The following is a 17,898-nucleotide window of genomic DNA, read 5'->3' on the forward strand; positions in this document are numbered from 1 at the left end:
GGTTGAAAATGCACTTAAAGCACAATTCTATGCATATCTACTCAGCAACAAGTCCCACTGAGTTCAAAGGACTTGTTCCCAGGTGTGTACACTAGGATTTCGGCCCTTTCTTTTTATATTCTTCCTTTACTGGGGTGGCATACATAGGACTTCACTCCAGACCCTCCAAGTGCCCCCATTTTTCCAGGGATAGCCCCAGATTTACAGGAGCCACCCCAGTTTTCTGATTTGATCCCAGAATGTCCACTTTTCCTTAGGGCGTCCCTATTTCCATCTGAGAAATGTTGGAGGGTATGGAGTTGTGAACCCCTGAGCCGAGGAGAAAAGTAACTATACAACCTTCAGAAGGCCACAGCCCTGCATAGGGAAGTTTTATAAAGTGTTTAATTATGTTGTTATATGTTGGAAGCCACCCAGGGTATGCTCCATCTGGTATGCAGGCTGAGACCCTACCTGCCCACTGTTTTTCCAGAGTGGTACGTGCTCTAGTTATCTCCGCTTGGACTACTGCAATGAGCTCTACATCTACCTTTGAAGGTGACTTGGAAACTGCAATTAATCCAGAATGCGGCAGCTAGACTGGTGACTGGGAGTGGCTGCTGGGACCATATACATCAGTCCTGAGAGAACTGCATTGGGCCCCAGTACATTTCTGAGCACAATAAAGTGTTGGTGCTGACCTTTAAAGCCCTAAACGGCCTCGGTCCTGTATACCTGAAGGAGCGTCTCTACCCCCATCGTTCAGCGCCCGGACACTGAGATCCAGCGCCGAGGGCCTTCTGGCAGTTCCCTCGCTGCGAGAAGTGAGGCTACAGGGAACCAGGCAGAGGGCCTTGTCGGTAGTGGCGCCTGCCCTGTGGAACACCCTCCCAGCAGATGTCAAGGCAATAAGCAACTATCTTACTTTTAAAAGACATCTGATGGTGGCCCTTTTAGGGAAGTTTTTAATGTTTGATGCTGTACTGTGTTTTAATATTCGGTTGGAAGCTGCCAGAGTGGCTTGGGGAACCCAGCCAGATGGGCAGGGTATAAATAAATAAATTATTATTATTATTATTATTATTATTATTATTATTATTATTATTATTATTATTATTATTTTATTATTATTATTATCCCAGTCAGATTGGTGGGGTATAAATAATAAAATTATGATGATTATGAAATAGGACATCCCTATTTTTATCAGAGAAATGTTGGAGGGTATGCACTCCCCCATCCAGGTACTGATCTGGTCCAGACTTGTGTGCCTTCAGGAAGCAGTGGCTTCCTTTATTTGTGCAAACATATCTGGTAGGTTTTATTCTGCTGAAAAATATTAAGCTTCTGGTGGGTGAGGCACATTTTTATCTTGTTGAACTGAGCCAAGTCTTATCATGTAGGAGGAGGACTGGCCTGGCTAGAAGTTCACCCCATATATTTTGGCCTATGATTTCCATCTTCTGGGCTCTTTGAAAGTTGCTTTGCAGTTTGTTACCATTGCCCCTTTCAAGAAGTGGCCAGGGAACTTCCCTATTCTCCCCCCCCCCAAATTTATTTTTATTACAGATTTCTTAGTTTACAAAATACATGCATTGTCTCTTTTTCCAAGTTGCATTTAATACAGATCAGTTTCGTTTGTTGTGAGACATGAGTGTTACATACAGTGTTCGGTTAGGAAGAAAAGGGGGAAAGAGGAGGAGGGGGGAACGGACAAATTAGGGGGCACCCAAATGCTCTGGCTAATACACCACCAATTACATGCCCTCTTAAACAATCCAGTAGTAAAATCAGCAGCAACTAGGCCCTCGACAACCTTCGAACTTTCCTGTTTTGAGGTTGAGGCTTCCTCTTTGCTTGCCAGAAACAAAGTCTCTCCAAAGCAGCAAGAAAGTGGGATCGTCTTCTTCCTCGCTCAGTGCCCCGTGTGCCTGAGAGAACTGCGCTCAGTTCAAACCAGATAAAAATGTAGCCTCGCCCAGCTGTGGCCGGGTCAGGAGTCGTCTCAGCTGAACTTCTTAGCGAGCGAGCGAGAGAACGAAACAAAACAAACTCGCCACCGAGTCTCTTTTTGTCGAGCCTCGCTCCCCTCCCTTCTCCACACAAACACCGAAGCCGAGGACTTTTTTCGGTTGCTTGTTGCTAAAGCGGCGGCTGCAGGAAGAGGAGGGACCTAACGGTGCCTGGCTTTTGGCACCACCGGGGGGGTGGCCGTCCGTCGGAAAAGCTGCTTCATAGCCGCCCGGACCCTGCCCGCTTGGCTCGCCTTCCCTCTGGCGGGAGTTATTATTGCCTCGTCCTCGCGACACAGAGGACGCGAGGGGAAACAAACACACCCGCCTGTCAACATGTCCCAGCCGCAGAAAGGCAAGAAAACTCCCGCCAAAGAAGGCAATCCGTAAGTAGCGGCGCGGACGGCCTGGGAGCGAGTTTGTCAGACGAAGTTCCGCGCGCGTGCGCGTGTTTTTGCCGCGGGGCAAGAGGCTGAGGGAGAGAAGCGGGCTGCGGGGCTGAGGAATGTGCCCCCCGGCGCCCTGTGGGGCTGAGGCAGAAGGAAAGGAGACAAGCGAGAGCAGTGGGTGGGGCTGGGTGGGGCGAGGCGGCGGCGCAAGTGTGGGAGCTCTGTATGCGCGCGGAAGACTGGCGCAACTCGCCCGTTGCCCCTTCAGACGCAGCCCCTGAGGGAGAGGGTAGGCCAGGGGAGTCTGCCCCACACTCGCCCCCAGTAACATGGCAGTCCTGAGAGAGGGTGACAGTTCCCTTCTTCTTCCTAGTGGGGCGTATTTTGGAGAGGGCCGCCCACCGACAGACGGCTAATATTCTCGCTCCCGCCCCGGGAAGAGACGCAACGCGTGTCTTATCTGCGCGTCTCGACTGAGGGCTAGAGGTCCGGGCAGAGTTCGCCAGAGTTGCCCCCCGCGAGGGATTGTGGGGAGGGAGATTGGCGGCGCGAGTGAGCGGTCTTCCTCCCCGCCGTATCATGGCGGGTGGAGATTAAAGCTCAGGGCGCCTCCCTTAGGCTCTGGGTGTGTGAGGCTCGCTCGGTGACTAACCATTTCTGGACAAATTCCAGAGGGGGTAGCCCTTGTTAGTCTGTTGAGGCGCTGACAATGACTGTATTGTACCATTTCAATAAATAAATAAATAAATAAAATGGAACAATTCGGTTCCAGTTCGTGAAAGTTTATGCCACACCAAAATGTTAGTCTTAAAATGGCACAAGATGTGCTGGTTCTTCTCTTCAGTTGGTAAACTGAAGGGGTCAGACTTCCCCGAGGCCCTGCTTTCTGATTTGGAAGTCTTGCCTACTAATCCCAGTGCAAGTCGGCTGCCTCTGGCTCCTCTGTTGGGAAGCACTCTGTATGTGCTCAGAGGCAATTGTCATCAGCACATCATGCGTTCCAGGACCAAACATGGGTCCTAAAAGTGTTGCTGGCTGTAAGCAAGCTCAGTTAGTAGAGATGACTCTAATCTCAGGGTCGTGGGTTCGAGTCCCACATTGGGTGAAAGATTCCTGTATTGCAGGGAGTTGGACTAGATGATCCTTGTGGTCCCAACTCTACAAATCTATGGCGGGTGATGTAAGCAGCTTTCTAGGATCCCTCCAGACCATATGTATTTTGCATTCAAGCAAATTAAGAGATTCAAGCATCATACTTGTGAAATTTAAGTTGTGGCAATTAAAGTAGATTGAATGTCCCCGTTCTAGTGCAACAAAACTTAGGAAACTGATATGGTACTACACTGAACTGAAATGTGTGGAATGATTAACAGGAAGAAATCCTCCACAAGCAAATCAGGATGGATGTTCATTGTCATGAAACCTCTGTGTAAACAAATCAGAATGAATGCTCAATTAAAAAAACTGGTATAGTCCAAGTGCCAGAAAAGTTTTGTGAAAGCAGATCAGGGTGAACGTTCAATAAATATGTGATCTGGAGGAGTCCCTAAAGTGGGAGAGACAGCAATCCAATCGAGGCCTAAGGAGTTGGGGCAAGAGATTGTCCAGGGCATTTTTCTCCAAGAAATAAGGGGAAATGATATGTCTTGGGCAATAACTCTTCACTTTCAAAACAACCAGGGAGACCTTAAAGTTTAAAGCTGCTCCTCCTATAACCAAGGAAGGGCTGTAGCTCAGGGGTAGAACATCTGGCTTTGCATGTAGAACAGGCATAGGCAAACTCGGCCCTTCAGATGTTTTGGGACTACAACTCCCATGATCCCTAGCTAACAGGACCAGTGGTCAGGGATGATGGGAACTGTAGTCCCAAAACATCTGGAGGGCCAAGTTTGCCTTTGCCTGATGTAGAAGGTTCCAGGTTCAATCCCTAGGTCGCATTGGTTAAGACCCTGAAGAGGTTCCACCAACAGTGCTGAGTCAGAGCCTGCTTAGAACATTATTGTTAAGGCAAGCCTATTCAGACAAGCTGATGTTCTTCCATCTTTTTTTTACCCTTTTTTTAATTATTTTAAAACTGTTCTAATGGTCTTTAACTGTGTTTGTTTATCATTTTATTATTCTTGTAAACCACCTAGTGGCTTTATTGCAATCAAGTCGTACATAGGTAAAGGTAAAGGGACCCCTAACCATTAGGTCCAGTCATGGACGACTCTGGGGTTGCGGCGCTCATTTCGCTTTACTGGCCGAGGGAGCCGGCGTACAGCTTCTGGGTCATGTGGCCAGCATGGCTAAGCCGCTTCTGGAGAACCAGAGCAGCGCATGGAAACGCTGTTTACCTTCCTGACGGAGCGGTACCTATTTATCTACTTGCACTGGCGTTTTTCGACTGCTAGTTTGCAGGCAAGACCGAACACGGGAGCTCACCCCGTTGCGGGAATTCGAACCACCGACCTTATGATCGGCAAGCCCTAGGCTCTGTGGTTTAACCCACAACGCCACCCGTGTCCCTGGTCGTACATAAATTCTGTTAAATAACTTTTAAAAAAAAGAAAATAAAAGAAAAATAAGCAAGGCAGCTGCTTGTGTTCTGTAGAACAGCAGATGGCAGCCTGGCGTAGCTCAGTTTAGTGTTAATTTCAGATCAGTGTCTAATGCTGCAGCTCAGTCCAGCCCCTTCCCTGTCTGCAATAAAGCCAATCCTCAGCATTCTGTCTCTGCCAACTTTCCCAGAATCCGCTACCGAGTTCTGCAGCTGCCAGCTGGTGTGAACTACTCTTCTCTTTTTCATAATGCCCCCTCCTTCATTTTGTCTATATTATTAGTTGCAATTCCCCCTCACCCCACGTGTGTGTGGGGGGGGGGGGATTAAAGCACTTGGGGACAATGTTGCAGTGAGGTTAAACCCAACCCACTTTAGAGTAAGTGACCTGCCCCTTCCCCCTCAAAGAGGACCCGAATGAAATAAAAACCCTCCCTCCACACACAAAAAGCATTTCATTTACCTCTGACCATGGACTTAGCCAGGATTTATGGGGCAGGGGGAGGATTTATGTTAGAGGGGACAGAACCGATCTTTATTTAAGTGTTTTTATTATTTACTTGATGGGGTGGGGACAGAAGCCATCCCACTCCCCTGGCTATGTCCATGCCTCTGGCCATGTGCAGAGTGCCTTTCCTTAGTTGTGGGCTACCAATCCATCCCATCCAACTGGGAAGTGGAAGTGGAATAGGGGAAGCTCTTCCTGGTGGGGGAGAGGAACAGGAAACGCTGGGACCTGGCTGCCCACTATGAATTAGGCCAGGGGGCATGAAATCCTACCTCAGGCCATACTCAACATTTACAGTCCACACCATACATTGAAAGACCCAACCCCAAAATTTAGGGAATGATTTGGTACTCTGGGCCTCTCTGTACTTCTGCTTAGTTTTTTTGGCATCTGTTCCTATATTTTCTCGCGTTTTATTATGAATAAATAGAGTGGGGAGGGATGTATGGTTTGTTCTTAGCCCAGGGCTCGGGCAGCAGTGCCAGCACCCAAGGGAGTCCCACTCCAGGGACGGTTCTTGCCTTCAGGGTACAGAAGGCGAAAAGAGGCCACCCTTGCTTGGCACGAGTCCAGTCCCACCCCACCCCCACCCCCACCCCCACCCGCCAAACCTATGCACTCCAAGCCCGCTGTGGGGTTAACTCTGTGCCGCAAAGCCCAAAGGAGCAGCCGCAAGAGGCGCAAACACCCCCATCCCCGCCTCGCCCTTTCTGGCTTCACCGCCTGTGGAGGGGCGGGGCCGATGGCAACAAGGATCAGGCCACGCCCCCTTACTCCCCTCCGCCAATCTGCCCCACCCTAGTAGAGGAAGCAATGCAATCCAGCCACTCGTAGCTGAGTTTGTGAGCGCGCAGTTGGTGCAGCTGAAGCTGAAGTTTGGAGGCATCATCGGAGAGGAGGAAGCAGGAACCTAGGATGGCTTTTGCAAGCTGGTGGTATGCGACGGTAAATAAGAGGGATGTACTGTGATTGTTTGCTGTGGGTTTGTGCTTTTCTTTCCTTTTTCTTTTTGGTCTTCACGCTGCTGCCTGTGTATAGATCTTGTCAGGGAGTGTCAGTCATCATGGGCAATTGTGTAGATAAAGGGTGAATGGAGGGGAAAGCTCAGCTGGAGAGCTTAAGTGCACACCTATGCGGAGGTTACGCCAGGTATGCATTTTCCCACAGAACAGGAAGCTTCACCCACTTGTGGTATGCGGAGGAGAGTAGCTGGCCCGTCCTCGCAGGATTCAGTTGCAGCATTTTTCGCTTTAAAACGTGGGAATCTTTTGGGGCGTCACAACAGAGGGAAAGTGGAAGTGGTTCGGAAGACCTGGGGAATAAATCTTTTGTACATGGGTTGTTGTTGTTTTTTGCCTGGAATGTAATAAAGTAGACAATGGACAATTTGTTTAGTACAATACTTCCTCATGTGCTTGTCAAGAATGATCTGTTGTCACTCATGGCATTGGATGGTTTGATAGAATGGCATATGAATCTTTTAGGAAATTATTGGTAGTTTCGGATTTGTATGTATGTATGTTGGTAGTTTCGGGGTTTTTAATTTGTGCTAATATAGTGACAAGTCAGGCTTTAATATTACTTCTCATTATGGAGACTAGACATGCAACCCACAGCTAATTAAAATTAATGACAGGTCTTCTAAGCATGCTGTCCTAAGCCCACTTACCTGGGCGTAAATGCCATTAAATTCAGTTGGATGTTCTTCTGAGTAGACATGGTTAGGATTGTAGTGGAACTTTTGTGGCTGTATTGTTGCAAAGTTTTATAGATTTTTTTAATCAGGTGTGTCCCCCACCCTCAGTTAGTAATGTTTCTAATTGGAAAAGGAATTTAATTAGAAAAGGTTCATTTTTTCTGATGCTAAAATGGCAGTAGTAGGCTTTACTACATTATTGGAAAAGAGTTTAGCATTTCACTTAAAAAAAAGTTCCTGACTTTAAGAGCTTTACTTTTTAATGGTATTTCTGGCTTGAGGGCACCTCCTAAAATAAATCACAACTGTTTGAAGTTTGACAGTTCCCATCACACAAGATCATCTCAAGTAAACCTGCAATTACTAAAAAAAGAAAGAAAAAGAATGAAAGAAACCAAAACAGCCATCCCTTCAATTTGCTGACCTTGAAAATTCTAGTGGATAGTTGTAAAATTGCAGAAAGGGGGAGTGGTGGTGGAATAACACACCCTGGGAGATCTGTGGGCAGAAACAGGTAGCTACAGTGATATTTATCTGGACCCCAATTGACTGACAGTCCTTCAGTGTCTTGATAGAAATGCAGTAGGGTCACTAGACTCTATATGAGGAAATGTGGTGGTAAAAAATATTCTAAACAAATAGGTATTGCATGTACTGGTAACTGGTTGTGCACAGCTTCAGGTGAGTTGTGGCCACATGTAAGGGGGTACTTGTTGATTGACTTCAGTGGCGGTTGCTTAGGTTGGGGAACAAAATATGTGCTCAGCATTGGAACCATAATTGAGAAATAAAGGTAATTGACTGCATTACTCAACACAGATGCATTTGTAGCGCAGGTCTTCCTCAGAAGTAAGACCTATTCAATTCAGTTGGGGCTTAGGTAATCCCGTTTCTGGATCAAGACTGCAGCCCTAACCTCCTTTACCTGGGAGCAAGCCCCAGTGAATTCAGTAGGACTTACTTGTGAGTAGACATGTTTAGGATTTGATTGCAAGTCCTTCTGATTAAGATAATTTGGGATAGGACTGCAGATTTAGTAACTTTATCCGATCCGTGCAAAATATTCAAATACTGATTTCCATAGGATGTTTTTGGGAGGGTTCCCATGACCCACAAGCTATATTTGGCCCATTGCTTAATTTTATCTGGACTTCAGTTTCCATCTTTGCAAACAGAGCTTGCCAGCTACCGGTATCTGCTAGCCCACTTTGTACTTTCAAATCTCTCCTCAGGTGGTAGGTTGGCCAGCCTCCCTCCTGAGAAAGGATGCATTTGAAAGCAGAGACCAGATTGGCTAACAGCTGGCCCAGTTCATGCTTTGAAACATATACCAGGCGGCAACTCAGCATTGGAAGCCTCCCACCTGAAGGGAGCTTTGGAAGAAATCTCTGGTTATAGCATGGGCGTAGCCAGGATTTTTGTTGGGGCGGGCAGGCTTTTGTTAAGGGGAGGAAAACCTCAGTTAAGTATTTTTTTTATTTTTATTTAGTGGGGGCCAGCTGCCCCTGCCCCTGCCCCCCTCCTTGGCTATACTGTGGCCTATAGCAGGACTGACGCACACATTCAGTTCGGAATGCACTAAGAAGATAGAAAATATGATCCCACATTGCTAGAGGGAATTGATTAGGATATGCATACTTTTAATTCAATTAATATTTTCTTTCTCAGTTACTGTTTTATCTTAACATCTGAATCAATTAGCTGCTATTAGCAGGTGTAGATGAAAGGTACTTGGTATTCTTAATTAGACTTGGGAATTCAAGTAGAAACGTAATGAAGCAGCTGTGGATTGTCATATACAGATTGTGCTTATGGGCATGTTGATGGTAAGAACCACCCAGGGAGTCTTTGTGCATAAAATGAGTTGAACCCAATGCCTCTTGTTGGCTCTAAATTCTCCAGGCAGGCACCTGAAGTAAAGAATCATCTTCCTTGCATGTTCTGGAGTATTCCCCCCCCCAAACGTGGTATAAACGTTGGGCTTCTAGTTTTGCAATCAATATGTCTTTAAATGAAACAGTAAGAATACACAGTCCTTTTCGAAACCACATTATGCATTTGTGTACAGACAAATCTCCAAGGCTTGGCACAATGTGGTTGGCCTGCTACTGTGCCATAGACCTTCAATCAACCTCTTTATCTCACTTGTGCCTCAGTTATGAGAAATGACATAACTTGCAAGTTTAGCATCCTAGTATGTAAAACAAAAGTCTATTGAGTCCTAACTGGCTTCCAGTGATACCACTGAAAACCAAACATTGTGCCAGCAATCCACAGGTAAATGAACACTGAAGTGTCTGGCCAAGACATCAAGTCAGGTAATCATGGGTGCTCAAGATTGTATTAAAATCTTGTGCCTAAATCTACTTCAGCAGCATATATGTTAATTGCAGGGACTAAATGTAGGGCAATACAGGACCATTCCTGCTGGTAGGTAGGGTAGAGTGGCTCTCTCATGTGGCTGGTGCTGTGTTTGCATGTGTCACACGGCTGTCCTGCACCTTCCCCCAACCAGCTTGTTGCCCTCTAGCATGGTGGAGTATGCCAGTCACATGCAAGTTCAGTTGGCACCTCTATACTGAATGAAGACACAACAATGATGTTTTCATTGGGCAGCAAAATAGTCTTGGGATGGCCCTGCTGCACATATGGTTTGTGTGTCAAATGGCCACACATACCAAAATGGTTGTGACAGATATTATACACCAAGGCCATTTTGATTGGTTTTAAGTGACTTATTTAATGCAAAAGGGATAAAATGAACAAGATGAGATACCCTTTTTTCCAGGGCAGAAGCAACCGAACTGTCATGTTGCATATAAAGGAATCTGTGGGTCTACAGAAGTTGTTGGGCTTCAGCTCCCATCAGTCACAGCCAGCATAGCCAATGGTAGGGGATGATGGGAACTAGAATTCAGCAATATTGGAAGGGTCACGGGTTCTTCATCTCTCTTATAAATAGGGCAGTCAGATAGCCAACCAGTTGTGTGCTTTTATCAGCAAAGCTTCAAATTGATACTATTTGTGGACTAATACACAGCGGTTATTTTCAGAGTCTGAAGTATGTGATATTGCACATACAGTATGTGCTCATGCGCAGCGGATGAAGCACGGCATAACAATTATTCATTTGCTTGCAGAAACTGGATGCAAATCTCATTGAAATAGCAGGTTGTCTTCTTGCATGTTTTGAAGAGGGAAGGCTGCCTAGGTGCCTTGAGTGACCTGATGGGATTTTCTCTTGTGGTTGCAACATTTCTGGCATCCTATTGTGCAAAGTGCAAGTTACAATCGTATGTATGTATGTGAGCTAAGAACATATTATCTTGTATTTGTAAATTGCTGTGTGTTATATCCTGGCCAAATAGAAACATTGCATGGCTACATAATGGCAAATGTGTGCTATACCAAATGCCTCAGTATCTGAAATTTTTGCTACATATGAGTCAACAAAGGATGAACTCAGTCATGAAAAAAGTGAAGGACTGGCATGAACAGTTGTGGTATGCACCATACTAATAGCAATGTTTCTTTGTATTCTATTACCGGTAAATAGTCCACTAAATGATACAACATTGCATTTTTGTTCCTTCTGTTAGTTTGTAAGCAACTTTGTAACAGCTGCACATTTAACAATATTGCTTTTATTTATTTATTTATTTATTTATTTATAGCTCCCTTTTGATTCCTCCCTCCAAATTTCCCAATCTAGCCACAATTATTATTTTGTAAAAAAACTGGGGCTGGAAATACAGAAATAAAATGTTTTGTTAGGATCCAAGCCAATGTCTGTAATTAGGCTTTTATGAACAGGAAACAAATCCATCTATAGGAGTGTATGGGAGAGACATTGATTCCCTCCAGTAGCACTGCTTGTTCTGCTCCAGAGGGTCCCCCAACTCTTTGGGGCAGATTTCTAGGGGGTACAAGTGCCTGAAGGAAGCCTCCCTGCTTCCACTGGCAGGAGCATCATGTAAGTCAGTGTTTTTCAACCACTGTTCCGCGGCACACTAGTGTGCCGCGAGATGTTGCCTAGTGTGCCGTGGAGATGGTTGGGATTTCCCCCCCTACTCGGGTGAAGATGTCGCGGTATGGCCATTACGGTGGAGGTGAGTGGCGCGGGTGGAGAAGAGACCGCAGCGACGCCTCTCTTTGGCTCTTTTCGAGGCCCCGCTTAGCTAAATTCGCGGCGCCTAGGAGGGGACTCCCCTCGGGGTAACGGCAGACGGGGCTTGTGGCCGGACCTGGCGGGGTTTGTTTTCCCGCCCTTCGGCGCTACTGACGCTGCGCGGGCAAAATGGAGGCAGCGATGAGATGGGCGGGCTGGTCGAGGGAAGAAGCCGCGAGGGCGGCACCGCGGTGGTGCGTTTGGCGGAGCCGTCGGCGGAGGGAGGGCGGTGCGAGGGTGGAGAAGCGCGCCGGAGGGCGTGAAGGGCAGTTACCACTGCTTGCTCTTCCTCTGCCGGCTGCCTGCTCGTTGGCGCGCTTTCCAGGAGCCTCTAATAAAGGGAGCGGCGGCCTCCCCCTTTCTCCTTCTACACGCGCCTGCTTAAACTTTTGTGCCCCGAAGTATGTGAAGTGCGCTTCCTATGCGGGTTTTTTTAATTAATTGCTTGAGTATCTCGGCTATAACATCCAATTAGATTGACAGAAAAACTAGGCAAAATCTTTGCGTTGATACAGGGTGTCGGTATAATAGTATTATTTCCTCCTTGCCGTCGCTTTGACGTGGGCCCTTCCCCGCCCCCTCCATAAGCTGCCAGCATGGATGCTGGAAACTTGCGTTTATGATGGTTGCAGCCCTCCTTTTGCGGTTCAGTGGGAGTGCAGTTTGGCAAGTGAAGTGAACATAGCCTGAAATTGGCTTAAGACTATTAAGGACGTGTATTTTCTTGGAATTTTCCATTAAAAAAATCTTTTTTCTTTTGCGGGCACCGGACTGTGTCCTGGGTATGGGGGGGTATGTGGTTTGTTTGACATCATCTTCCGACTTCCTTCCAGCCAAAGCACAGTGTGCGCAGCAGCGGAGAGAAGAATTTCTGTTACTTACTATTTCATATAGAGTACTTATAAAATACTTTCTTGTGTTTATTTGATTCTATTCAAGAGAATTACTTTATATATAGTCATATAGGCACAGAGTTAATTTTTTTAACAATTTTCTAATGGTGGTGTGCCTCGTGATTTTTTTCATGAAACAAGTGTGCCTTTGCCCAAAAAGGTTGAAAAACACTGATGTAAGTAAAACTCTACTTGGGATGCTCCTGTCATCAGAAGCAAATGCAGATTTTGTGGAATGAGAAGGCTGTTCATAGACCCGAGTTCTGATAAAGATGTTCAGCTTTGTGGGTGAGGTATACTTATGTACAGTGTCCATTGACATTTGAACTTTCCTTCATCTCTTGCTGTTGGGACCCTTCTCTTTCAACACACCTTCAAAAGTTGAGTTTGTTTCCCCATTTGGCATCTGTATTGGATGGAAAGTTATTTTATATATGCAGTTATTGTTTTTGTTGCTTTATATGGTCAATGTTTTATGTGTAATTTTTTTTGTTTTTGTTTTTGTTTAAGATGCCTCATAGGAAGTGATTTATAAATCTGTTGTTGTTGTTGTTGTTTGTTAACACCCCATCACCAGTGAAGTCTTCATGTGTCTGCTCCAAAGATAATGAAGTCGATGAGAGAAGTCTTGAACATGTTCCAAATACATTTTAGCTTCTGTCTTTACGAATGTCTGTGCTTTCCAGTTTATGAGGCTTACCTTGACTGATCAAAGAGTCAGAGTTGACAGGTGTGGCCGTGAAAGAACATGCTTTTATGGCATTTCAGTCTGCTTCATTGAACACTATTGTTCATGCCTTTTGAAGAAAATTGAAAACGCTGTTCACTGGAATGTTTGTGTTCAATCGCTTATCCAACTTTAACCTTCTCAAAGTTTTCTTTTGATTTGCTGTGGTTTTACAAGCTAAGAAATTACTTGTACTCCTTAGATTGTTGTTAATAGCTCTCCATTTATTTGGGTATGCTAAGAAAGTGTGGTTCTAGTTAAACATAAGTTAGGTACTACTTTGGGTACAGTATAACACCAATAGCCAGATAAATGTTGGACTTTGGATTTGTGCCGCCTCCTTTGCATTGATTCTCCACCCAAAGAAAATACAGGTTCAAGTTTCAAAATTCTGTGACTGAATGCAGCACATTCCTATTGCTGTATGCTGCTCTTTAGATAGAAATCTTACTTACATTGGTGGAGAAGCTGTGTCTACATCTGTGACAATGTATGACTCTTTAGAATTTTATAGCTGGATGATAGTGATGTAGAATGACTGACTTAGGGCTAGTTCACACATGCATCTCCAGCAGTTATTGACTGTAGTGTCATGCAATGACTTGGATTTATGAATGAGCCACCACAGACTCATCACCGATAATAGACCCATCACCTAAGCTTCACTCTAAGTGCATTACTGTCCAATGGAGATACCGGTAGTTCAGTTGCCTCGTTTAGAGGCATCAAATGCTAACTTATCAAGTGTGTATATGTGAACAAGCATCACAAAATAGTTCCTTAAATGAAAAGCTCTCTAGGGAAGCATGGTACACTGGAAGAGGAAGTGAATATGATTCTCACGTAAGAGCCAATGTAACATTGTGATTATACTGTAAGACTAGTACAAGGAAGACCAAGGTTCAAATTCTGGGTCACCCGTGAAGCTTACTGGAGCAGCTTGCCCAAGGTCATGCAATATATTCAACTGATGTAGTGAGGATAAAGCTGTAGGGATCATATACAACGTATTGTTCTTGTTGGGTAGATATGCAATAAAACAAGATGTGGGGGTATATACCGGGTAGAAGTAGCAGCAATGGATGGCATAGATCTTGGATATACCAACTGGAATTCTTGGTTGGATGGGTTTGTGTGCGTGCAGAAGATCAAGTATGTTTATGGCATGATTCACAAAGTTTTTAAAATGCTAGTTCAAAAGCAAATGCAAATACCTTGTGAAATATTAATACCTAAAATAGTGTGCTTTATAGAGGCGTACACATGCTGCAAGCTATTTCCTCCTTTTAATTAGAGCATTATGTGCTGGTTTAGCTGATTAGAGAGTTAAGCACATAATTCCTGAAATGTGTGTTTGCTGTAAAAGCATTCATGCAAGGGGAGATACTATCTGCTGTGGGATGAAGTCTCCATTATATGCACAAGACTGTTGAAGTGACACAATATAAAGCCCTCTGTGGTTATACATTTTGTGTTATAGAAATGCTGCATCTTATGCACTGTATCCTATATCATTCTCAGCACCAGAACAGTTACAGGCAAATACAGTGTAATTTATTTGCAAATGGTACATGTGTAAAGTGTACAGTACAATTTTTTTGTAGAACTGCAGTTTGTTGGACTGATATAGTAGATTTATTATGGTATATTAGTATGATTGTTTTTGCTGTCAGGTAGCCTCCTTATTCACATGAAGCTACATCACCAAGGATGTGCAATGGGATAGAGCAACAGCACCTTTCGTTCAGTAGGGATAAGATGAAGTAGAAGTGAAATTTTTTTTTGGGGGGGGGGAGATCCAAGGTTGGCAGCAGAGGCCGTGCTGGTATGTACACACCAGTGGGCTGCTTCCAACCTAACTCTTCTTTACTCTTGCTGCCACTGCACCTGTCCCATCCGTCTCCAGGTGGGCAAGCAGCAGTGCCACACTGTGGCTCCCCTGTGCATCACCTCTGGGTCACACAGTGGAGGTGCCTGCTTAGTTAGGATGTACATTTCTTGGCAAGCTATGTGCCTGTTGATTATCTTAACATGTGAGCTGCCTCATACAGGTTAAGAGGACCTTTCAAGTATCCTGGTCCCATGCCATATAAGTCGGAATGGGGAGCCTGAGTTTCTCCAGAAGTTGTTGGGCCTTCAACTTGCATCAGCCTCAGCCTGCATGGACAGTGATCAGGGATGATGGGGAGTTGTGGCTCAACAACTTTTGGAGACACACAACTGCCATCATTTCTGACCACTGGCCATGCAGAACTACAATTCTCCATCATCACTGATGTAAGCCTCTAGAGGTCATGACCAGTGGTTTGTGCAGTGCCTTCACACCATCCCTTTTTGGCACACAATGATTGGATAATTTTAAACTAACTACAGTTTCCTGTTATTTCCCACCTAGGAGACTAGGGGTACCAGGATTTTGAGTGAATTTGGATCTTAAAACCAATTTAAAACTGTATTTTCAGATCCTGACTTGTTAAAAACATAGTGATCATAGGCTTTGTATTCACATGGTATAGAAAGGGATATTTCTCTGCAAGAAATGGAAGTCCAAAGTTTTAGTGGGTGTGGAGAGAAGTAGGTTTGTACTTTATGGGTCATGGCCAATAACTCGGCTGCATCATTTGCTTGCTTTAATTTACAGCTTGTCTTTGTTTCCTACAGCGTGGGCCTAAAAATGCAAGTGGATCATCGGGAGATAAAAAAGGAGCAGAAGCAGTGGAGGTAACTATAAAGCATTATGTTTTTATTACTAGGATTATGTTACAGTAATGAATTTTGACCAAAATTATTGTGATATTCAAGGCAGCTAACAAGCTCAAAATGCATAAATAATTCCTATCTTCCTGTGTGCAATGACTTCTAATTTCTATTTTAAAAAATGTTTACTGGTGAAGGCAGGGGCGGGGGGGGGGTGGGGGGCTGCCCCAGGTTCCATAATGGAGGGAGTGACAATTATCAAGGAACAAAAAAATTTTAAATTTTTTTATGCCTGCTCTGAAGGTCTTATCTTACTATACTAGGGATTATATAGCTATATATGAAACTTCATGCATGTTGGTTAATATCTTGACCCTCCTTGAGATGTTTTTAGGAGGTAATTTAATTATTGTTTGATTTTATACCAATGTTATGTATCTGATGTTAGCCACCCTGAGCCCGACTTCGGCCCGGGTAGGGTGGGATGTAAATAAAAGTTTTGTATTATATTATTACTTGTTATTATTCCTTTGTAAGAAAATATGAAATAACATAAAACCATTTTTGTGGGGGCGGGATCAATGGGGGGGGTTGACAAGAAATTTTTCGCACCGGGTACCACCTGACCTTCCCATGGGGGCGGGGTGACAAAAAATTTTTTTTGCCCCAGGGTACCAATTTACTTTGCTACGCCCCTGGGTGAAGGCTCTCATAGCACACTTTTTGGTTAGATTTCATGATTTGAAAATAGCACAAGTAATACTGCTTTGTTTGCCATAATTTAGAGGATCAAAGGAGTGATGAAGAACTACATAAATATTTGCAGCCAATATCTGTAACTGAATCCAGTTGTAATTTCAATAGTGTGGGAAGGAAACATAGTGTGGGGGAAAGCGAGGAAGCTGAGAGGTACAACAGAGCAAACTGCTTTGTTTAATGATTCCTACCTGGAGCGCTGTAACAGGATTCTCCGGTTCAGAAGAGCAGCAATCTGACATTTCAGCGCACCAGCCATCATGTCACCTAATCTCTGAGACTTCCTGACTGAATGGCAATTTGCTTGTACGTGATCTCTTCTGCCTTTCATTAGGCAGATGAGTAGATATTGTATTGCCTGAAGAACAAGGGGTTCGGTAATGCATCTCCTCTGACTTTGTCAACTCAATCCTTTCATCGTCTAAGTTTTTTTTTCCAGCCTACCTGATAAAGCAGGGTGTTGTGCTGTGTTGAATTCTGAGTTCCTGAAGACACAGAAACTGGAAATGCATGAATAACTGTTTATAGACAGTGGGTGGAATTGACGTAGGGCTATGGCAATCTTTCTGTCAGGGTAAGCATTTTAGCTTGCCGAGCAGAACAGCCCCCCTTTCCTCCCTGCCTTTTCTGGGTGTGCTCCCAACTCCCTGAGCCAATTTGGGATGGGGGTGCAGGGAGAAGGGGAAATCCATTGCACTAGTGGAAGTCCTCGTGCGGACTTTCATTGGCAGTACTCATTAGTTGAGTCCGGCGTAAATAGGTTCTATGTTTCCAGCTAAGTCATGCTCACAGTAGACCTGCAAGTCCACTGATTTCAATGGGTCTACCCAGTGTACGACTTAGGTGGATATGACTAGTATGTTGGCATATCATGGATCAGCCATTGTATTGTATTTTTAAAGAAGAAAATCCTGAGAGCTTAATTATGAAAACAACTTGACACACTTGTATTGAACATACATAAATATAAGAAGCTATCAAACATTACTAGGAATCATTATTGGCCCCAATCCAGGGAGGAGAGACAACAGTAAGAGGCTACACAGCCACTGGAGACCTTCCAGTCCCTGCTCTAGAGTTGAGATTAGTGTTCTCGGATCAGGAACGGGCACCTTCAGAATCTTTCTAACTTAGCCATTTCTGCCTACCTTTTCTATTTCCTTATTCTGCACTGTCAAAGTGGATAATCCACTGATAGGTGGTATGTGCACAGAGTAGCAGTAATATACATGCACTGCAGGTTACTTCCATTTCTGTATCAAGTTTTGAATGCTTACTTTCAAGGAGGAGTTGGGCGCTATCTACTTGTCTGAATAACATTGGCAGTGCTATGTTTTTGCCTCCTGGACCAATCTTCCCTGCTTCATGCCAATTTTTACTCCTTGATTTGGAAACTGCACAATTTGTGGTAATGGTGGTGGGAGTAAAAGGACAAAACAATTCTGGTTGGAACATTTCTATTCCAGGGCCCTTGCTGAAAGGCCAGCATGAGTGTTCCCATTTAAAAAGAAGTTTGAGGCCAGTTCTTCTAGGG

The 17,898-nt window shown here is 44.7% G+C and overlaps 1 protein-coding gene across 8 annotated transcripts in view; it reads left to right on the forward strand.

Annotated features, from left to right (window-relative positions):
- The first annotated feature begins 2,273 nt into the window (after positions 1–2,273).
- The window catches only part of CAST (calpastatin), a 66,124-nt gene continuing 50,499 nt past the window's right edge, over positions 2,274–17,898 (forward strand). For 4 of the 8 annotated variants that reach the window (XM_033163674.1, XM_033163681.1, XM_033163678.1 and 1 more), the window contains exons 1-2: positions 2,274–2,377; positions 15,573–15,632. In XM_033163674.1, coding sequence (XP_033019565.1) covers positions 2,328–2,377; positions 15,573–15,632 — 110 coding nt within the window. In that variant the 5' untranslated portion in view covers positions 2,274–2,327. Of the gene's footprint in view, positions 2,378–6,249; positions 6,373–15,572; positions 15,633–17,898 lie in introns of those variants that run through there. The other 4 variants (XM_033163675.1, XM_033163680.1, XM_033163676.1 and 1 more) reach the window with 3 other exon arrangements.

This window comes from Lacerta agilis, chromosome 11, assembly GCF_009819535.1.
Source record: "Lacerta agilis isolate rLacAgi1 chromosome 11, rLacAgi1.pri, whole genome shotgun sequence".
NCBI lineage: Eukaryota > Metazoa > Chordata > Lepidosauria > Squamata > Lacertidae > Lacerta > Lacerta agilis.